Raw genomic sequence first — 23,284 nt, forward strand, 5'->3', positions numbered from 1 at the left:
TTTTTGGACATTTTACAATAAGGTATCACAAGAAGTCATTGTCTTTTGTGCAAGTGGAGTTGGTCCAGATTTGCTTGGAAATGTTGACATTTTTTATGCTGCTTTTCCAACTTTTGTTATATCACTAGTATTTCTTTCATGTGCATGTTCCGACGCTTGTTGGCTCTACCAACCATCTGAGTGTTCACGTGGTTTCTGTCTGGACTGGCTGAAGCCATAATTGTCCTCTTTGGGTCATCTCTGCTTCGGAATCATTCATCTTCTTTGGTTGATCTCTTCTTCATTATCAACCTATAGGGACTCCTGCTCTCTGTGCAACTTCTACCTATATTTTCGGTTTATACGTTTTTCTCGTCTCTCATATTTCTCTCCCAATTGATGTCAGGTGTTTGTTCCCTTTCTGTTCCGTGACATTCGTTGACACCTCATCTCGTGTTTTGAGTTTGAGCTCTCATTTACCGACCTACTTTTATATTTTCGGTCTCACCCTGTATATCTTGAGTATACACATCCCTCTGAATGCGACCTTCAGGGTTTGACACTAATTTGCTGTGGTAGCCACAATCTCCAATTAAATCCAAGAAGTGTTGTGTTTCAGTTTGGAGTTCCACCTGGCATCCTCACTCTTTTAATGCCTCTGTCCATAGACGCTGAGTCGGTATGCTAGTTCTAACTCATCTCCAGGTGTAGACTTTTATGCAGAGTGTTCTGAAAGTGTTAAACATTTAAATGCTGCTGTAGAGTAAACAACGGTCCCATCTTGGCTAACCAGGATATTGTCCACTGTGCCTAACATGTCGTGTGGAGCGGATCAAGTGGAATAAACCCTGCTCAGTAATTTTAGCTCCACATGTCTGCTAACCAAACCTTAATAATTTCACTCAGTGCACCTCCCATCCTACGATTAGCTCTAGTTTGTTTGGAAGTGGCTCATACATTGTCTAACATACATTTCAAAGTTCCTGCAACATTCATATTTCCTTGTAGGTCAACATAGTCAGGAATGCATAAAAACATTCCAGCTCCTCCAAAGTCATGAGTGAACGCCCTCTTGCATCAAGGTGACCATAGCACATCAAATACCCCCTTCAAGATCCCATTGATTAGTTTTAGCTCTAAAGGTGGTTGCTGTTCTCAAACATGTAGCTATCCCCCTAGCATATGTCAAGTAAGAATCCTAGTATAATTGCCCTCTCCATTTCTTAGCCAGCTTGCAACATTGTGAAGAGGGAAACAAAACAGTGATGGTTGAACTGATTGAATTAATATCAGCCACTGGTCGTTATTCTGGACCGTAATCCAGTGTACCGTCTTTTTCTTTGAACCATGCCATCTCAGTCAGGAACTAGCTATTTGCAAATCTGCCGTAGTTCTGCTCTAATAGGAATAGTCCATCTCAAACAGCCAGGTTAGTTCCCATCTGAGCGAGAACACATGTAACGCCAAATAAGTTTACACCTCGACAGTAGAATGCAGCGCGAGTCCTATGTATGTAACAGTGAGCATGTGACCCAGATCTGGGCATACACGTCATACTTACGGTGTTACAGTGAGGAAAATAAAGTGGTGGGGGTTTGCATGAATTGATTTCAGCAACTGGTAATTACTCTGGGCCATAATACAGCCCATCAGTCTTTTTGCCCATCATGCTGCCTCAGACAGGAACTAGCCTAATGCAAATCAGTTTGGCCATGCTCTTATTGGAACAGTCGAGTACGAACTACTGGACAAGGTCCTCTCCGAGGAAAACATTTTTGTTTACCACAGTGAGACATTGTGAATCCCTAAAGTGCGTTTCCTGGAGGTACATTGTGCCTATTACATGACTATGTAAAGACTAATTTGCCCTGTTTTTCTTGAGGTATGAGTTAACACCACTGAGTTTCCTAGGAGCCTGTTTGCTCTGCATAGTGACTTGTACTTGAGGTCCTGATTTGCATCACCAGTTTCATCCAGCATGCCCCTCACCCACCAGTCTAGTATTCTCTCCATTTCATAGTCCTTTATCTTCTACCTCTACACATTCCACCACCCCACTTAGTGCAGACACCATTTCCGGTGTATGTACTGGCCATTTGGACTTAAACAATAATGGGCTTTGGATCCCCACCGAAACCAGGAAGACGGTCACCCAGGCGCTCGTCACCAGCCGTCTGGACTACGGGAACTCCCTCTACGCCGGAACCACAGCCAAACTTCAGAATAGACTCCAGCGCATTCAGAACGCCTCAGCACGACTCATCCTGGACATCCCCCGACACGGCCACATCTCCGGACACCTGAGAGACCTGCACTGGCTCCCCGTCAGCAAGAGAATCACGTTCCTACTGCTCACCCACGCACACAAATCTCTTCACAACCAAGGCCCCAGATACCTCAACGACTGCCTGACCTTCTACACTCCAACCCGCCAGCTACGATCGACCAGTCACGCCCTCGCCGCCGTTCCCCGCATCCGAAGAGCCAAAACGGGAGGAAGATCCTTCTCCTACCTGGCGGCCAAGACGTGGAACTCCCTCCCCATCAACCTCCGCCTGACCGAAGACCACCTCTCCTTCAGGAAGCAACTCAAGACCTGGCTGTTTGAGCAGTAGCGGACCCCTCCCCAAGCGCCTTGAGACCCTCCGGGTGAGTAGCGCGCTATACAAATGCCTTGATTGATTGATTGGTCCTCTAAAGGAATAGAATGATGGACACCTCAGTGTATGCATTATACACACACAACATGTATTGGCTTGATCAGTGCCTGTTTTAATTGTAATCTTTGTTTACACTGGTGTGAACTCTGTGTAGTATTGTGTTTGTGGCTTCCTTTTTCCTGGTTAATGCACTGAATTAAACCGTAGCTGGGAAATCCCACTTTAAAGATAGTGCATTATTAATTTGAACAACTGATGAAAGCTGTTTTAAAGTTTCTTTCTTATCTTCTCTTTGCAGGAGTACATATCTGCCTTGTGTACCCCAGAACATTGCAAAGAAGAGAGTCTGACGCCCGAGCTCCGGAAGGTTGTCAGCAGCTTGCGGGACGCCATAGAGTATGAATCACAAGTAGTGCTAAACCTGAAAGAAAGAAGTGTTAAGATCTCAGGCCGACAGTTGAACGTGATGACGGCCTGGTCCATGGTGGAGAAACTGAAGATGGAGAAAAGACATCCCCGTGAAGAGAGGTTGGCGGTAGCCACCCCTATGGAATTGGAGCCTTCCCAGGATCAGGGGGAATGCAGCGGGGAATCGGATGAATGGACCAGCTCTGAGAGTGAAGCTGAGCAAGTAGGTGGGAGAGGTGGTTTCAGCAGCGGCGCCCACCTCCGGGGAAAGGAAATCGCCAACAAGCCACACCGGCAGCTCTGCCGATCCCCCTGTCTAGACAGGCCCAGCTTTTCCCAAGGTAGCATTCAAGTGCCTCAAGACCACCACAGGCTTCTACTGCCGCATGATTTCCATCAGAAAGCAGAAGAGGCAAAAGCCACCTTGGATAAGGACTACCAGGCCAAGATGGACTTTGCAGTAAAGTTGGGCTATGCAGCAGAGCAGATTCAGACCGTGCTCAATAAGCTTGGGGCCGATGCCCTGATAAATGATATCTTGGCAGAGCTGGTTCGGCTTGGTAACAAAGGAGAGTCTGATGTGCAGGCTGGCGGGGGCAGTAATACTGGCACCTTGGTTCCACGTGGGCAGTGCCCCAAGGAGATTGCAAGCCCAGACCTTTCTCTCGAAGACGAAGTGGAGGATAACACTGATAATCTGAGGCCGATCGTCATTGATGGAAGTAATGTGGCTATGAGGTATGTCCTCTTAACACTTGATACATTTTTTTAATTGGTCTTAAGAAAATGTTAACTCTTCTTTAGTCGCTAAAAGTGAAGTATTTGTTGGAAATATTATAAAACATGGTTGTAATCTACTCATATGTAACAGCTGAATGTGGAATAGCAGGGATGGCAAGGCAAGATGAAGCTATGGATTTAAGAGGTGGTTATGCAGAGGCCTGTTCTGGGAAAGAGAACTGTGACTGAAAGATGAAGAAAGAGCGTATGTGTTGATATATATCTCCTTAATGCACAGATCATTGAACTTGGTCATTTAATTGTAGAAACGTCCTCTTTAGAATTAAGAGCTTTTAAAGTGGTGTATGTAGTGGTTAAGATAAGAGTTCAGGGATTAAATGGACATGAAAAAATGACCTCCTTTTAGAGCTCTTATTCCTCCAGGGCATGGTTCCTCCTCCAAGATCATTGTTGAAGAGTCATGGTGTGTTGGTTTGGTCTTCAGCTAATAGATCTACAAGGAGCAAATCGTTCAGGTTATCTTCTGTACCACAGCTTGTTTGGTTGGATCATTCCTGGCAGGTTGCTGTTTACTTCATTGTCTATCCGTAAATATGAGCTCACTTCCAATTTTCTATTCTTCCAGGGTGGTGAGAATGGCATTGGTGCCTCCGTACTTGGAGAAACCGTATAACCCCTGATGATACAAATTCACTATCCACTAATAGCAGTGGCTAATAGTTGAATGTTTTTTGTGCTATAAGTTGACAGGTTGACAATGCTTCTATAGGTCACACAATATGAATATCGCCTCCTGTTGTTTAAAGTTATCACATCACTTTCACCAACAGTCATTTTTCAGCAGTTCTGTCTGTAGTGACAATAAAACACAGGCCTGATGAGGTAGCGTCTAAGCTGCCTACCAATGCGGATGCAACTCATATTGCTTTGCAGGGCTAGTCCTGTCTTTGTAAAAGCATGATTCTCAATTACTTACTAGGAAGGATTGCCTTGAAAACAATACACGTCTCTATGGGTGCACCTGTCAGGGTTCTTGGCAAATGTTCCTTTCCTCTGTAGTCTGAAACTGTGCATCAATACCTAGTTCCATGCTTTGCCACTGATGAGGCACCTATTTGCTTGCCTCAGAGAAATAATACTAACTTCTGGTTTGAAAACTTAGTGCTAGAACTCCGGAAATGGATATGTAGCGATAATAGGGCAGATGCTACCATGTGATTGGCCCTACAGGCGCAGAATGGAGGACTGTTCGCATGCTGTTGAAGACACCATTCAACCATCAGTAGGCTATGCCCCTATGCCTAAACTGGACAAGGCCTCATTAACTGGTGTCGAGCCATTTCATCCATTGTAGGTCCTAGGTGTCCAGACCCTGTATCATGTATGAATAGACATTCATTCCTTTCCGATCTTAGGCACCATCTTGTCAGTGAGCAGTAAAGTAGGGACACCCCACTAGTGTATATTGATGAATAGGCCTCACACTGGACTGGCTGTACAGGCCATTTGTGTTGCAAAGGACTAAAAATGTGTCTAGCTTAAACACAAGCCTTTCCTTAAGCACTTCCAAGTAGATCATTTATGGTGTCCAGAATTTTTCCCCGGCCCCGGTCGGGCATACCATGTCAAACCAGTTCTCCTAATTTATTTCTCAAGAGGAAAATCTAACTCATTAGCATGATAGATATGGGGAAAGACTATACCTGCATAACAGCTGCCTACCCAATCATTTGGTAGTTTGAAATAAGCATATTTACCACACACATAGTAAACTCCCTTAATGCTGACTTCTAGATTAGAAAAGGTTTTCCCTTTAATTAAATAATTATTACACTCACTCCATCCCAACCTCTCAACTGTCTCGTTTCCCTCTCACTGTCGTATTATGCGAGATGATCCTTTCCTGGTGAATGCTTAATCTAGGGAGTGGTTCCTTTAAGATCTCCTTGTCTTTCCCAATAGTGTGCTCTGCACTCGCCTTTCTTTCTCCTCTTTCTTCATCTATTCTTATCCTTTCATTCAATTCCTTTACAAATACCTTCTCGTCTTGATTAACCTTGCAAGTTACGTCATGCAAACTATGATTAGTAATGCTCATGTTAGATTCAGGGGTGCAGATTTTCATCACATACTTGCGCTTATCCTTCGATTTTAACCCTTTGTGAGGGCAAACATGTGTTTACTAGCCCATAAATATAGATTTTCTCCACTGACAATAGGTACATTCTCTTACCACTTAACCGCGGCGGCAATTCCACCGCTGTGCGGCGGTTTACTTGAGTGGGCAGGGCCGCGGTGGCCAACGGACGTGCGCAGCACTACGGAGGTAGTGCTCACGATGGCCGTTGGCGGACGCACGCATCGAAGGGGCTAAAGAAACATCAAAATCAGGATAAAGCAGTTCAGTAGGATTCTGTTGCTAAAATAGATTCAAGAAAACAGAGCAGAGGAACGAGTATGACAGAGATAGATGAACGTAAGCTGCTCCTTCATCTGCCAAAGCAAGAAGATAAAAGCAGATGAAGCAGTTCTCAACCTCCATGACCTTTACATATTTAGAAAACATCTGAAAATACACGTTACAGCTGTGCACATTCTGATGTTGTGGGATATGTGAAAACGTACTCTCGGTCGAGGGAGGACTGGCTACAAGGGTATGGGTGAGATTATTTCGAATTTGAGAGTTTGCCCCTCCCAACAAGTAAACATCCAACAACCATTCAACCATAGAAACCGAAATGGCGACTGCCAAACTCACAATTACAATTTTGCAGTGTGACTGCTGCATGCTCAACTTAGATCATATCAAGGAAACCTCTGATAAAGGGTTAGTCCTCTAGCTTCTATCCTTTTGTCTCTACCCTATCTCGAATAGCTTCTATCCTATTGTCTCTACCCTATCTCAAATTCTACCGGGATTTTTATCCTGTGTCATCTGAAGCCAGAAGTAGCTATTGTCCTCTCACGTTATCCTAGCTCTCTGTTCATCTTTTTGACATTTTGTCAGTTTGCCATAAAAAATATTTGTCACCACAAGTCTTTAGTTTCAGGAAGGCTTGTCTGAGTCTGCCAGGCAGTCATCTGAGTCAAATTTGATTTCGGCGAGGTACGTCCACTGTATACCTGATTACTTTTGATTTACCTTTCTTTCTTTCTTAGGTCGCTTAGTATTGGTCAACTCCAGGTCAATGTCAGCAACATCAATCTGGTCCAATTTTTCCTGTTCTTCTAGCTCACTATCCTCCCTAATTGTCTCCGGTCTCGTCTTAGATGTCAACAGTCACTTTCTAGGAGCAGTGATTCTTCGTAGTGCTCAAGATTTCTGGCTCTGATAGGGCCGATTCACTCCCTAAGCGGAAATCTCCTTGGTTAGCTTCAGCTTCCGCTCCTTGGGAGGGTTGCAGCGTTACGTTAGTCTCGACCTTCCATGAATTTGTGCTGTCCCGGTGTATGCGTACCCTCAGTCCAGTCATTGGTATGTATCACAGTGGTTGCTGGAGTGACAGCATCCTCGTCAGTCTGTGGCTCTGCAGGCTGCCTGATCATCAGACTGAGATGCCAGATCTCCAGTCTGGTCCCCCTCGTCCTTTTCCTGAGCCTCGGACACCTTAAACCTAGGGCGACTTGTGGTATTGTCAGATGTTGGCTCAGTTTCTTCCCCTTTGCACGTTGTCCTCTTGGTGTGAGAGGCATTTATCCAGTTCAGCAGACCGTTACGCTAGACAGCAGTGTTGGTAACCAGGATCACCTGGCAGGGTTCGCTAGAGCTCTTGCAGTGACCTGGGGATTCTTGGACTGGTGGAGTAGCAATGTCAACCTGATGAGAGAGAGAAAGCACAACGTCAGGCAGTCTTTTGCAGTACTTGAGGACCATGTCATCTGCAATATTTATAAGGGTAGCTGCTGGGACAAAGGGTATTTGCATGGCTTTCCCCATCAACACTTCATGCGGAGATAATCCAGTTAATTTAAAAGGGGTACTTTGGATACTCATGAGCACTACAGGAAGGGCGTCTGGCCATTTAAGAGATATAGAGGTACAAGATCGAGCCGATTCAGCTTTGATTGTCCCATTCAATCTGTCTCCAATTCCTGTTGCGTCCAGTGTGTGGCTACAGTGAAACCTTTGGTCAATCGATAGGGCTGTACATATCAACTGCATGACTTCACTTTTGAAGTGTGTTCCTTTATCTGATTCAAGATGAACTGGCATCCCGAATTGCTGTATTAACTGTAAAACAATAGTTTGCTCACTGTTAGACTGTCACATCTCTGGGTGGAATAAGCCTCGGTCCATCGTGAAAAGAAGCACACAATGATGAGGCTGTACCTCCCCTCATTGCATCATGGCATTTGCATGAAGTCAATCGAAGGTGATTAAATGGACGATTAGATTATCTGGCCTATCAAATTTTCAAGTGTGACCCATAGTCACCACAACTCTCGTGCCCACATGTTACTTTTGACAGATCATACATCTTAGGCACAAATCTTCTGCCATCATTCTGAACCGAGGATTAAACCAGTGAGAACGGAAAGTAGACACCATTTAATCTCTTCCCACACGAGTTGGACCATGCATGTGTCCCATCATTGCTGGGAGGACTGGCTTTCCTTTATTTGAGACTCAAATATCACTGGCATCCTTTTCACATCCCATCCTTTCCCACTTAGCTTTTCTATCTCAGAGGTAGCATGTTGTAATTCCCTCAACTCATTGAATGTGTGTTCAGTATTCAGTAAATAATTAGTCACAATCTCTCCCTCTGTGTTACATGGTTCATCTAGGTAAAAGGTGCTGGATTCAAGAGCGCAGTATGGGTGACTTCATCCGCATAACGGTTACATCTGGTGACAAAATCATTGCCTTTCTTATTTGCAGCACACTTCACCACGGCCATCTCCCTTGGCAGTTAGATGGCATTTAGCAGATGTGAAACATTCAACCCATTACGGATGGAGATAACAGCCAAAGACAAAAATCCCCGCAGTGACCAAAACGTACCAAAATCATGCACAACTCCAAACTCATGCTGGTTATTAGTGTGAATGGTAACTCATGAGTCTTCTGAAGTACTGCAGGCTCTGATAAGAGCTAACAATTCAGCAATTGGTACAAGTAAGAAGCTTCAACTCAAAGTACATACCCATAGGTGGCTCTTAAGGTACCACATCGGTCTCAGACACCAACCATCAACAAAAAGGGTATGATTGGATTCGGAAAGGGGGACATCCAATATGTAGAGCCTTGGTTTTGTGCCCGATCAGTTACACTGATACAGTCATGGTTGTAGCCACTCTTATCATCTCCCTCTTGTGTTAATGGGGAAGCTGGGTTTAGTGTGTTACATCTCTGGATGGAAACATTCTCAGCTGCCAAAATGATTCTCTCATAGTGGGTTAGGCAGTTATTTGTCAAATGCCGAGTTCTTGTACAAGTCATAAGAATATTGATAGCGTTTGGCACCATCGCAATCAAGGGATAGCCCATCACGATCCCATCAGTTTGCTGTATGCTCAGGCTAAGGGTGGCAACCCCTTTGAGACAACAGGCCATGCTACAGCCACCCGATCAAGAGTAGCTCAAAAATAGCCGATGGGGTGCTTAGTGTCTCCATGAGCTTGTGTTAGTACACACAGTGCACACCCATCTCTTTCATTTCAAAAGAGCATTAAACCTTTCATATAGTCTGGCATGCCAAGAGCAGGTGTGATGAACAGTACATTTTTAAGCTCCTGGAAGGCTTCCATACTTTCATCATCCTTTGGTACCGGTCAGTGATATCAGCATGCGTCACTCTTATCAAAGGCTTTTCTACCAAGGAAAAGTTTGGGATCAATTGTCAGCGGTAGCCAACCTTGCACAGAAACATCCTCACTTCTCTCTGTGTGGCTGGGAACTTCATTTTAAGAACGGTCTCTATGCGTTCATGAGACACTTTCCTTACTCCTTTTGCTATTTGATGTCCTAGATACATGATTTCCTGCCGACAGTATTGCAGCTTTTTTGGGGGACCTGATGTCCATTCTCGGCCAAATGATTGAGTAAAGAAATAGTGTCCTGTTCGCAAGCTTCTTTAGTCATTGAGGCGATACGGAGATCATCTATGTATTGGAGTTAGTGGTGCTGCACGGAAGCTGCAAGTACTCCAGGTTCTTTTTAAGAATCTGGTTGAAATTGGATGGGCTCTCTGTGTACCCTTGTGGGGCTCAACACCACCCGAGGGTCATCTCTTGAAATCGGAATGCAACGAGAAACTGTTTCTTTTTGTGCAACAGGACTGAGAAGAATGCATGACAGAGATTAATGACTGTGAACCACACTGCTCCTGGAGGGATTTGGAATAGAATTACGGCGGGGTTCAGTACCATAGGAGAGCATGGAATGGCGATTTGGGTAATCTTTCGGAAGCCTTGAACGATCCTCTATTTTTTTACTTCCGCAAGGCTATATTTGGGGAATTACATGTGGTTTCAATAACCTCCTTCAGGATCCCTTGTCCGATCATATTGTGACGTTAAGAGAGTTGAATATAGACTCAGAGTCAGTACTATATTTAAAGCTGTCCAGCCGGAATGAGGGGTTAAGTGGCAGTGTGCGGAATTTATATTACTACTTCTATGCTGTTTCTGACAGAGGCAATGTTTCTTCACCTTACTGTCATGTGCTGCAGTACTATCTACTTACCTTGTAACCTGATATGCACAATTTTCAATAAAGGTTTTAGAAAAATCAAAAAAATCAACAACAAAAAAGAACAGTATTTATGCCAAACCCTTGCACACCAATGTATAGATTATCACAAGTACAACAACTTTGTAATCAAGAAACACCCAAAAATGTACAAGATGTTTTAATATTTGTGTCTTGTTCTGCGTCCAGCCAACACGAGTTTCGTTGTTCGGGACAATAAACCAGCGACTTCCTCAGGGCTGGGAAAAGAATAATATAAAAAGCATAGTGTAAGCCCACCAGTTGTCGGGCATTGACATTACAATAGAATAAATTATTTATACATGATTCGTAAAAACATGTCATGCAATGCCAGAATACAGTCCCCACCCCCAAAAGGGTGTGGCCAGCAAGGGATAGTGAGGGCAAAGGAAAACCATAGATCCCGGAGGATCCTAACTCCAAATTGGTGCATCAACCAAAGGCTAATCAATAATGGCCAAAATCCAGAGAGTCATAAATGGGTAGTGCGAATATGAAAGAGTGTGGTGGTGTAGGAAAGGATGTGCTGGTCGCTTAGATAACAGTAGCATGTCCTTATAAGGTACAATGATGGCGAAAAATGGCCAAAGGTCCAGTGGGACTAGTCACTGGTCTGGGGTGAGCGATGGCGCAGGACCGTGTCCGCAAGTCCGATGCAAGGTACCTTAACCGAGGGTCTCGATGGACTGTGAGCAAGCGAGGTGCTGGAATCAGTGCGTCTTCACTGTGGCATGCCGTTCCTGTACTATCGCTCAACTCACACCAGTAACTAGTCCCACTGGACCTTTGGCCATTTTTTATGCCATTTTGGCCATTTTTCGCCATCATAGGGTCTTAAAAGGACCCGCTGCTGCAGTCCTCCATTGGCATGTTGTTCTTAGGTTTTTTTTGCTACTGGAATTTTACTCGGGCAGATCTGTGACTGGGGGTGAGTGTCTGAAAAGTTTTGGCGCTCCGTCCATCATCTCCTTGTGTTTGCTTTGTTCGCCCTAAGTTGGCAGGGTATGTCCATACATGGGTCCCTTCCGCACTTTGCCACTGGATTCAAGCTAGATTGGCTGATAAGGGCTGTTAGCCCGAAACCGGTCACAGGCTGCTTGTTTCCGGTCTAGGGAAGACATGGCTTCGTAGTTCGGGCTGGACTGTTCCCATGAGGCACAGAGTCAAGACTGATTTGCATATAGCTGTGTCTGAACTGGAGTAGCGAATTGAGCTAAAGAACAATGATGGATTCAACCCAGATCTGTGACTGGGGGCGAGTGTCTGAAAAGTTTCAGCGCTCATTCCATCATCTCCTTGTGTTTGCTTTGTTCGCCCTAAGTTGGCAGGGAATGCCCAGACGTGGGACCCTTGCTCACTTTGCTACTGGATTCAAGCTAGCCTGGCTGATGAGGGCTGTTAGCCCGAAACCAGTCCCAGGATGCTTGTTTCCGGACAAGGGAAGACATGGCTTCGTAGTTCGGGCTGGACTGTTCCCATGAGGCACAGGGTCAAGACTGATTTGCATATAGGTGTGTCTGAACTGGGGTTGCAAAGTGAGCTAAAGATCGATGATGGATTCAACCCAGATCTGTGACTGGGGGTGAGTGTCTGAAAAGTTTCACCGCTCTGTCCATCATCACCTTGTGTTTGCTTTGTTCGCCTGAAGTTGGCTGGGTATGTCCAGACGTGGGTCCTTTGCTCACTTTGCCTCTGGGTTCAAGCTAGCCTGGCTGATGAGGGCTGTTAGCCTGAAACCGTCCCAGGATGCTTGTTTCCTGTCCAGGGAAGACATGGCTTGGTAATTTGGCCTGGACTGTTCCCATGAGGCACAGAGTCAAGACCTATTTGCATATAGCTGTGTCTGAACTGGGGTGGCAAAGTGAGATAAAGAACGATGATTGATTCAACCCAGATCTGTGACTGGGGGTGAGTGTCTGAAAGGTTTCAGCGCTCCGTCCATCATCTCCTTGTGTTGGCATCATTTTATTGTTTCCTGTTTTTACTGCTTCAAGGCAGTGGGGCGACGCTCCTCTGCCTTAGCGGAGGAGCTCCCCCGGCTGCTTACTCCAGTGCACCTCTATTCCTTGTATGTTCCATCCTATCCTCACCCCCATTGATGGAGGCTAGCTCAGTTTGTCCCACCAGGTGAGGTCAGGTAGTCTCACAAGGGGTAGAAGAAGCCAGCTAATCAGTGTACCTCTGTTCTTGAATCTTTGTGCCAAGGGGTGAGCTGAGCAGCAGGTGTCAGTCTGCATTAGATTTTGTATCTTGCACTAACACACAGCACAGGTGAGAAGGGGATGCAGCAGTTGGATAGGTGCTGGTCACATTAGATGACCTTGGATGTGGACTGGACTACAGTGAAATAGGCAGGCCTGTACCTCTGACAGACACAGTAGGCATTGGCAGACTCCTTTATATGTCAGTCCTATACCTATAGTCGTCTGATAGAGAGGAGCAGGGCCAGTCACCGTCCGGTCTGGGCCTGTGAAAGGCTGTGTCCAGCCAGGCCCAGGCCACACTAACGTGCTAGGCACGACCTCAGTAGTGGCTGTGAACAATAACTACGCTGTTCAGAGCCCCCCTCTGCTTTGTCTTTGACTGCACCCCAGGCAAACCTGGGCCTTGAAAGCGGTATGTGGTTGTGACAGTCAGCTGTAGGTCCCCGTGCAGCGAGCAGTGACCCATTCTCCCTACTAGGCTGAAGAGTGGAACCAAAAGAGGGCACGCCCCAGCAAGAGACCCCTGCAATCTGTCCATCCAGAAATAATAAGCCCGTCTCCTCTGCCCACCGCAAGTGGCTCATAGTGTCCTCGCCTCCTGACCTTTCGAGGACCTTTAATTGGCATTCGTTGAGCCTCTGCTGTTGCTCCCTTAAGCATGGGAGTGGATTATCACTCCCCTAAACTCTATTTTCCTTTCTCTGTTGAAACGTCTCATCTGAGCTGACCCATGCATCTGTGTAACAGAGGTCAAAGGATGGACAAATGGGTGGTTCCCATCTGTAGTGTAAGAGGGGTTACAACAAATGCGCTGGAATGCAGCTTATTTCAGCCTTTCCACCATTCACTTTAAGTGGTGTCCAAGTGAGTCTCCCAGAGTAGGGGAGTTAGTGCCAAGACATAGCGCAAGGTGCACCTCACTGTGAGAGGCCCCACAAGACTTAAATCGGCCTGAGGGTCTTTCTGTTTAAAGGAGGCGCGACACAGTTCGGGCAGGACCACACAGAAGAGCTAAACACGATAGACTGAAATACGACCCAGAGTAGGTATCAGTGGTCGAGGTTAACTCTGACATTTTAGCAATCAGTTTGTGCCATGTTAAGTGAGGGGGACAGGCCAAAGTTCCACACCCTTCCTCACTGGTAAGTGATGTTCATTTAAGTTTTCTGCATATGTCTCTTGTCTTGTTTATCCAAGTGGCGAAGGCTCATAATAAAGATGAAAATTGTTGTTTTAGAAAATCCAGAGTATACCAAATGTATTTTACATTGTTGTCTATGAAGTGAGGTGAATAGAGTTCCTTGTGAGAGCCAGGTTTCTATGATGTAAGATAACTTTATGTACGGTCCTAATGGTGGTCGTGAGTCATTCCCACTGGCATATACAGCAGATTTAGATCATTTCAGTTCAGAGTTTTTTTCTATCATATTAAACCTTGTAACGTTTCCTTGTGTGACACTAACTGCCTCCCACAATGCTTTCTCCCCTCAGCCATGGCAATAAGGAAGTGTTCTCTTGTCGAGGAATACAGCTTGCCGTAGAGTGGTTCTTTGAAAAGGGACACAAAGACATCACTGTGTTTGTGCCTGCTTGGCGGAAGGAGCTCTCCCGGCCTGATGCACCGATCGCAGGTAAGACCTCCAAACGTCAGTGATGGTTTCAGTGTATTGACTCATCCCATGCTATCCCTGGTTCAGACTAGTGCTGCCATAATGCTTACAAAGGTACAACCATATCATTTCAAGTGATCATGCAAGTGAGTCCATGCCGTCCTTCCCAGTTCCCGCAGCACTTGCACAGCAGCAGGAGTGGCGCACATCGAGCTGTGATCTAAGAGTCTCAGTTGGTTTACAAAGACGCATCGCCTCTAAGGAAATGGTCGTGGTCTGCAGTGAAGCATCACCATTGTTCTAGTTTTGTGGCAGAGTTGGGAAATAGAGCCCACATTCTGTCACAGGCAAAGTGCATTACAAAATTGTATTACAAATTGCTTAGGTTTAGAACAGTAGAAAAGATTAAGCAGCCATCTAATGACAGCTATTTTCTCTCCAACTCCTCACAATCAGTTCTTGCACTGGCATGCTTAGAGGAGATCAAACTGGAGATTGTAACCAACCTCTTCTCCCAGTGACTGTGTTGAACAGAACCTTTAATCTTTTAATAGAGAAGTCTTCCTAGCAGCCAAAATATATCCCTTCTCCCTAGAATACAGTGTTTGCTGCAAGTTTAAGATCATGAACTACATTCTTTCTCACTTAGGGCTAATTTTTAGCAGCACCGTTTCTCCTTTTGTTGAGAGATAAATACCTATTAATGTTATTGTAGCATGCAAGAAGTGTTGCTTTTTAGTTACCTTGGAGCATCTTTGGTTGGATGGTACAGTGTTGTGGTATTCCTGATGGTTTTAAATTGAGTTGTGAGGAGAGAAATGGAAGTTCTGTCTACCCCTCACAACAGTGTGAATAGAAATCTGAAATTGCCTCAGATCAGAATCCAGTCACAGCCCAGAATTCCAGTGGAGTGAAGAGGGGCAAGTGCAAATAAATGGAGGAAGGTACTGATATGGAAAAATGAATATCTTGGAGGACCATTTGGGCCGAAGTTCTCAGAGGGGTTTCTAAATTCCCAGACAGGTGAGCCTCATGAAGAATAGTAGTTTAATACTTAGAGCTTTGTGGGGTACAGGATTCAGAGCACAATTGAGTCATGCGCCTAAAGTCAAGGTCTAGCAGATCTCATGGTGGTGGTCTTAGTGTTGAAGTCCATACCTCTGTGGAAAGCAACCTGCTTAAATTTCAGTAAATACTTTCAAACTGGGCCAGCCAGAAACCAGAATGGTAAAGTGGCAGGCTGACAGGAGGGCAGGCAAACTGACTTGCCTTCCCGCCTATCTGAGGGGAGGAGGGCATAATTGACTGGAACCACAGAACATGCAGGGATGCCTTGCGATATGCCACAATGCACAAGATGCTGTGTAGCCATTCTCAAACTCAGGCTATACGGGAAACCCACACATCTTAAAACCAATGTGATTGGTTCCCTGCAAACAGTTTTATGGCCAATATGATTGGTTATGTTGCAGTGAAATAAGTTTTACTGAAAGTCCCATCACTTTTGTGAAGCAGCTTTGATTTCCAAGACCGGTTTAGGGTGGAGAGGTAGTGGAATCTCCCCCACCAATTAGTAGGATGCAAGGATTGCATTTTGAGGGCGGGAGGCAAAACATCCCTTTTACTTATGATTGACACACCAGGCCATGTACTGAAGAAAGGTATAATTGTAATAAAAGCTGGAATAATGGCCTCGTAGGTAACAGCTAAGGGTAGAGGTTGCCCAGTGCACAGTTCTACATTTAAAACACAAGTCGGCAGAGAGGGAGAAAATGTGGCGCAGTGGCTACAATGATTAACGTGGAATCTGGAAACTGTGGTACTGCACCAAAAACTGTTATGATTCACAGTAAATCCCCCTACGTCCCTGAGCCTCAGATGTTAGCAATGTGACAGCAGCATATAAAATGTGCTGTTTAGTAAAGACACTCTAAAAATTCCTGTCTTCCCTGTCACATAGATTCATGAATCCACCCACAGCTGTACGCCATCCAGCCACCACAGGGTTGAGCTCCTCATGTTTGGTATCAATTGCTACAATACGAGCACTCTCTGTAAAGCACTCTGCTGTTCCAAAGAGTCCAATCTGAGTTACATTAAATACACGAGATAAATAAGACCGTGAAACAGGAAGGAAAGCTCAGGATTATCACATTTGGTAACTTCAGTCTGGGTTAACTGAGTAGCAACTTCATATAGATACCCTTAGTACAAATGGAGCGATAAAGCCAAGAGACGAGGATGTTTGTACTGAGCTTGGTCTGCTGTCCTGAAGGCGGTTAATAATAGTGACCTTCTACTGTCGGAATACCAGACTGGTAAATGATTAAATCCACAAATCACACGGGCAGGCTCTGTGGTCTAACGTGGTGTATACTGAGGCACCTGATGAAGGCTACCTTCATGGAATGTAGAATCATGAGTGTGCATTTGTTGAGTACTTGATGTCATTATGTGGGACTACTTGAAGGAGGGAAACGAAGGCCTGGTTTCATGAGCCTCCATGTGTTTTTTTACAGAAAGGGCGAGTGAAAGTTTGGAAATATAAATGAAAAAGTTGGCTAATGATTCAAATAGATCTAGTGCAGAATCTGTAGCAAGAGTGCAGAGAAAATAAGGAATGCTCGACAGATGTATCAAAAGTATAGCGAGGAAATGGATAAGATTGAACATCCTTTTCTACCATTTGAGTTTGTATTTTTCTGTTTATATGGCACCTTTTGGAAATACTGCTTTACATTTTGTATGAAGATAATTTCTTACTTTTCAATGCATTGTTTATGGAGTAGAGCACTAAATAAGGTGTTCCATATTGTAAAATCTACCTACTTTCTAGACTTGTGGCTAATACCGCTGAATGGCATTTTATATTGAAAATTAACCGTTCTTGTGAATGAGAAATGTGCTTGCTTTTGATAATTATTTTTAAAGCGAAATAATCAGTCAATTTTTTCTTATTATTTCTCTTCTTTAAAAAAGAAAAATCCAACACACATCAAATACATTAAATGATATATCCTAAAAACTACTGCCTCTTAAAAATAAAAACCATAGAATTAATAAACATTTGCTCTGCAGTTCACTTAGATGCAGCCTCACCAGTCATGGATGGATCAAACGTACTAAAAGCCGTAATAAAATAGATTAAAAGATTACAGTTGCAAACATGATCCTCAGTCATTAATATCTTACTTTTAGAGAAATTGTTAAGAAGCTTTTCTGTTGATGATAATTTCACAGTTTTAAATGTTACAATATTGGATCCCTAAGTACTTTCTTTGAAAATCGCATTTCTCTGTACACAACATTTGATTTAAAGTTATATTTAAGAAATGCAAATGATCTTCTGGATGTAAAGATGCGTGTGGATCAGAAACATTTATTAAACAGGAAAATGCAGTCGTTTTTTTCCACCCTTGGTATAAAAAGTACTTCCTGGAAAAAGTTATTCATGGTGGACTGTTCATGCATCTTTGAGTATCAAGATGTTTGCCTAAAGACATGACTGTATTTTACAGTTGTTAATTCTTAAGCAGTTGTAACATTTCCTCTTTTACATCAGTGACACGTGGCTCTGTCCGAAATTCTCATCCCCTAAAGATGGAGAACACTTGACCTATGTTCTTGAAAATATGCTACAAAGCCCAACCTTAAATGTAACCCACAAAAGTAGTTATTCCTCCTTTCCGTGTTGTGTAATTTAAACACGGCCAAACCATCTCTCTTTGCTGATCTGCACACCAGCCATAGTGAAGTCCGCTAATCACTGGACATCTACTCAAACAAAAACCTCAATGTAATGGCAAAAGGGGCTGAATCCCACTTGGTCTCGTCCGTGGACTCAAACCTTTCACCCCTGACTCCGATTCTAGAAAATAATGTAGTTGCGTGTCCTGTGGAAGCTGACCTATGTAATCTGTTAGCTAGTAGGAATCCCAAAGCTTAATTTGCCGCCTTTTAAATCATCTCCCCATGCAGACCACGACCACAGGTACTAGAAAATGGGATCACATCTCCTGTTGTCACTAAAAGGACTCTACGTCGAAGTGAGAACTGTCTTCAAACTTGCCTGCTTTGCACATTAAGCAGTATTTCAAGGGATGCACAATTACCTAGCCTAAAAACTGTTTATCTCCGTTAAGGCGCCCGTCACATTAAACCCCTAAGATTTGAGAAAACGAAAATGCTTCAAGAATCAGTCTCTGGAAGTGCCCCATGGATCTGAAATCCATTCCACAAGTCATCAGAAGAGTTTCATCCTCTGATATATTTAAAGAAGAGCGGGAAACCTACTGTTTCAACAACATGTTCTGCTGAAACCTTCGTTACGGTCTAGCTTTTCAGTCAGCTTACACTAGTCCAACGGTGTGTACCAGCCTCTTTACACCAAATATAGCCATTTGTTTTTTGCGAATATTTCTTTATTTTTCCTCTGGTTACTTCCTTACACTCCATAAATCTAATTGTTATATGTAAATAATTGTTGGGTCTCCATTTGTTACTGCCTTGTTTTAGCTTACCCGTTGTAGGTTAACTCCCAATACAATTTTGGATTATGTATGCGCTATATAAAAACCATTAATAAATAATATTTAAAACTGCATTATTTGTGTGTCTTTAGGGGAAAGCACCCACCACTTATTTCAGAGCATTTTTTTAAAAGTTTGTAAAATTAAAATGTGCCAGACTTTCTGTTGACAGTGTAGAATGTTCAGTCTTTTGTTAAAAAGGTTCAATAAACCTCTGTTCACACCCCTAGATCAAGAAATTTTACACAAGTTGGAGAAAGAAAAAATTCTGGTTTTCACCCCATCTCGGAGAGTCCAGGGTCGGAGAGTGGTCTGCTATGATGACCGTTTCATAGTGAAACTGGCGTTTGACTCTGATGGAATCATCGTCTCTAACGATAACTACCGCGACCTGCAAAACGAAAAGCCGGAGTGGAAGAAATTCATTGAGGAGAGACTCCTGATGTACTCCTTTGTGAACGACAAGTAGGTAGCCCCTCTTTAGACATGTTGGCAGTTCAGAGACCAATGCCAGATACTGATTGGCGAAGCCATGAGGTGCTGTCAGCAAACCTGCTATTACACCAGTGTCTGCTTAGAAAAAGAGCAAACATCTCAATGTGTTGTGTTACCTATCACAATTGTATGTCGATGATCGCGTCGAGCAGGCTGCCTAGTTTGTAACACTGAGCTTTGTATTTCATTGATTTTCCATTGAATATTCTTTTGTTGATAAGTGTAAAAGTAGTAGTTTTTCATTCTGGTCGTCTTTGCTTTGAGTAGTTTTCTCAAGTATAAGTTTGAATCCAGGTGATGGTGGGGTATTCAGCCAGAGAGAGAGTCCGGTAGATACAGCGCATTTAGGCATAACCCCCATAATCGGGAACAAATGTAACCGTTGATTTCCCCAGCTCTATGTCCTTCAGAAGTATGTCCCATGCACAATATTGCCACATCCAAGCCACCTTAGCTAGCAGTGTCTTCATTTGTTTTAAGCCCTCCAACACTGACTTGCAAAGGTTACTCACTTGATTACTTTTAGCCTCATTTCAATGGTCAAGGCAATTTTTTCGCCCCTGCAATGACCCAAAGTGTAAACAAATTCATACCACTGGAGCAAGATCCTTACCCCAAATTGGACTCTGATCAACTAAAACATGCTCCAGTGTCACCATCCACCTTTTTTGCAGCTCAAGCGGGTGAAATTAGGATTAGAAGGTTACATTCTACATAATGTGAGCCTTAGAGAGCGGTTGTTCCCACTGTTGCTGTCGCTATTAAATTGCATAATGACTGGCTAGCCATTTGACAGCTGCTGTGCACAACCTGCTTGTACAATATGTTATTGACACTTGTCAAATGTGTAGTTACAAGGTCATATTCCTTTTATTCGGTGTTTTGAGTTCTGAGATTGGACAACGATTATGTAGTGTGCTCTGCAGTTACAAAAGGCCTTCATATTATGCAGTGGGAAGTAGTTTAACTGTTCATTCCAGCTCTCTGAGGCCCATGTGAGCATGATGTCATCACGTGCGGCATGGACTTCTGCTTTGCCAGGATTAGGGGGGAAGTAGCAGCTAGCTGGGCCCAGTTTAAGTTTGACAGTGTCGCATCTGTGTTTTATTTTAAGAGTTTAATGTGTCATGAGTGACTGTAATGCACCTGAGAGGGTTCACTAATTCTAAAAGTGCACTTGATGTAAATGCAGTTGTTCATTATTGTTAAAATGCAGTGTTATCGCTGATGACTCTGGTTGGTGCAGCTTTTGCCTTTTAATAGAACCACCTGAAGTAGCACACTGGACTCCTTATACTAAATTGCTCTTTATCTCAGCACCACCCAAAGTGTCAGGCAGGCCGTTTCATACTTCTCTCTCTCTCTCTCTCTCTCTCTCCCCCCCCCCCCCATTCTCGTCCCTAAATTAATGTTACTTTTTTCTTTCTTAAGCACTTTTTTTAGCGGTTTCCTTTCTTCAGTCCCTTTTCTTTCATTTTTCCTGATCCAAAAGCTACCATCTACGTAACACCAGTACACAATTATATAATTGTGATGATCTAATATTTGTTTAGTTTTTACTACATAGTTAATTTTGCTGAGGCTAATATTGCTACTGACAAGTTTTTCCCCCTCTGACAGATTTATGCCACCCGATGACCCCCTTGGACGTCATGGCCCAAGTCTTGAAAATTTCCTAAGGAAAAAGCCTGTTATTCCAGAACATAAGAAACAGCCATGTCCCTATGGTAAGTTTTTTGGACACACCCCTAAGTTTCCAAGAGGAAGCAGGGTGACTGCTATTTCACATGCTGTATTGCTGCCTACGAATTTGAGAATTTGTTCACGAAACGGAAAAAGGCTCTAAACAGTAAGGACCCACTTAACGAGAAGAGTTGGAAATTTACTATTGGAGGTTTCTCCTAAAATTGGACTAAAGTTTGGACCTTTATTTGTAATTCATAGTGCAAGAGTAAGCCTGGAAAACCTCAACAGTTGTACGTTTTCAATAGTACTGCTGGAATCCTATTGCAAACTCCTCCCCACAACCATGTAAACTACTTTTTGTATGTATAAGTGTACATAATCAGTTCAGTCCATAAACTTTATTTCGATTTTTAAAAAAATCACAAAAGTTGGAACAACATACACATGGAGGTCAAGTAAAATAAAGACAGCACAAACATATCTTAGGTTAAAACAACCACCCTAGAATTTCATGATAGTACAAAAATAACTTAAAAACACTAAAATACACCCGGCAATACTGCCGCCTGGAGAATCGGCCTTCCTTACTTTGAATTACGAAAAAACATCAATACAGTACAGTAAAGTGCATAGTGCTGATTTGATCATATCATGCTACTAGACATGGCGTAAGCATTTACCTATGCCTCCTTTCCTTACAGCCCAGGAACTTTGCAACAACGATCACAATGGGCCCGTCCACTGATGTTTTTAAGATCCTGAATGCCTCGCTACTGGACCTGGTCCCCAAGTTTAAACATATGGGTTTCAGCCATTGGGACCTAGGTTTATGGTACACTAGGCAGGCAAAAAAGATAGGTCCCAAGGTTTCTTTCGAATCAGGACAAAAGGGGCAGTTACTAGTTTTTAGACTACACACATTGTTAGTAAAAACATTCGTAGGGAGCGATGCCACCCTACACTGGTGATACAGTTTCCTATCTTTAGTATTGGTAATTAGATCCTCGTATTTGGGTTCATGCTTGCAATCAAGGAAGGCTTTGGACAAAGAGGGACTAGTTGAAGCTGCAAAACGCCTCATAATTATCAGATTCCACTAAGCTGCCTTTAACCCCTCCCATGCTCGTGACGGAACCGCTCCATCACGAGCCTCAGGTGGGCTGTGCTGGTGATGGAGCGGTTCCGTCACGGCCCGCTCGGCGCGCCTGCGCGGCGCTGATTACGCGCCGGCACGGCGCGTTCTATTGAGCGGGCGGGGCCATGACGGAACCGCTCCGTCACAAGCACAGGCCACCCGAGGATCGTGACGGAGCAGTTCCGTCACGAGCATGTGAGCGCCGCGCTGCACCCCCCCCCCCCCCAAGCGCTGCGGCGGAATTGCCGCCGCAGCGCAGTGGTTAACTCAATTTTGATTGGAAATATAATTTCGGCAGGGGAGGTCCATAAACGGCTCATCCCCTTCTCACAAAGTGTATTTTTAACACACCTTAACCACTGAATTTTTCTGGTGACATCAAGTTCTCTCACTTCCAAGAGAGCCAGAGCATAGCGTGAAAGCTCGGATGTCACCCAAAGCCGCCTCCAGTATGCAACTGGCCTGAAATGTGCCACATCCCTGATTGAATGGCATCCCAAGTCTAAATATAAGGATAATAGCGGGGTAGACTGAGGGAGGCCAATTATGGACCTCAGAAATTTGTTTTGCGCTATCCCCACAGCTCTATATGTGCTATATGTGTATAAGATAGAGGTGCCAATTTTAGTGTTATAAATTTGTAACACAGGGGCAATTGGTTTGGTGTGTGATAGTCTCTGTTATTTCAGCAGAGTACCTGAAAGTTGGGCATGCTTAACAGTGAGGCAGTCTATTTGAGGCTTCCAACTTCGTTTTTTGTCAGTTGTCACCCCCAAGTAAGAAAAAATCTCCGTTTGTTCTAAAATACCTCCCTTCATTTTTACCCTACCCACAACGTTCTTGGAGTTATGTAGGACCAATAATCTATATTTCCAAATATGTAAGTGTAAAACATGAATGGAAATCCTCTTCAATAGGTTTCCATGTCCTTCACTTCACAGAAAAAATATTTTTCTATGTGGAGAAGAGGCTCGCCTACACCACCACCAATTTTGAGGACTTTCCCTCCATCACACCACTCTGGACAAGGATTTACTCCTGTCTTTTACAGCAAAAAATTGATTGAGTGGGCCATAAAAAGGTTTGTGAATACCCACAAACCAATGCACTACCTTCCCACGG

At 43.9% G+C, this 23,284-nt stretch overlaps 1 protein-coding gene across 2 annotated transcripts in view; it reads left to right on the forward strand.

Annotated features, from left to right (window-relative positions):
* Positions 1 to 23,284, forward strand: part of ZC3H12B (zinc finger CCCH-type containing 12B) — a 373,174-nt gene that overhangs the window by 341,397 nt on the left and 8,493 nt on the right. For both annotated transcript variants that reach the window (XM_078640118.1, XM_078640119.1), the window contains exons 2-5: positions 2,938 to 3,785; positions 14,199 to 14,338; positions 19,077 to 19,311; positions 20,962 to 21,068. In XM_078640118.1, coding sequence (XP_078496244.1) covers positions 2,938 to 3,785; positions 14,199 to 14,338; positions 19,077 to 19,311; positions 20,962 to 21,068 — 1,330 coding nt within the window. The remainder of the gene's footprint in view (positions 1 to 2,937; positions 3,786 to 14,198; positions 14,339 to 19,076; positions 19,312 to 20,961; positions 21,069 to 23,284) is intronic.

This window comes from Lissotriton helveticus, chromosome 4_2, assembly GCF_964261635.1.
Source record: "Lissotriton helveticus chromosome 4_2, aLisHel1.1, whole genome shotgun sequence".
NCBI lineage: Eukaryota > Metazoa > Chordata > Amphibia > Caudata > Salamandridae > Lissotriton > Lissotriton helveticus.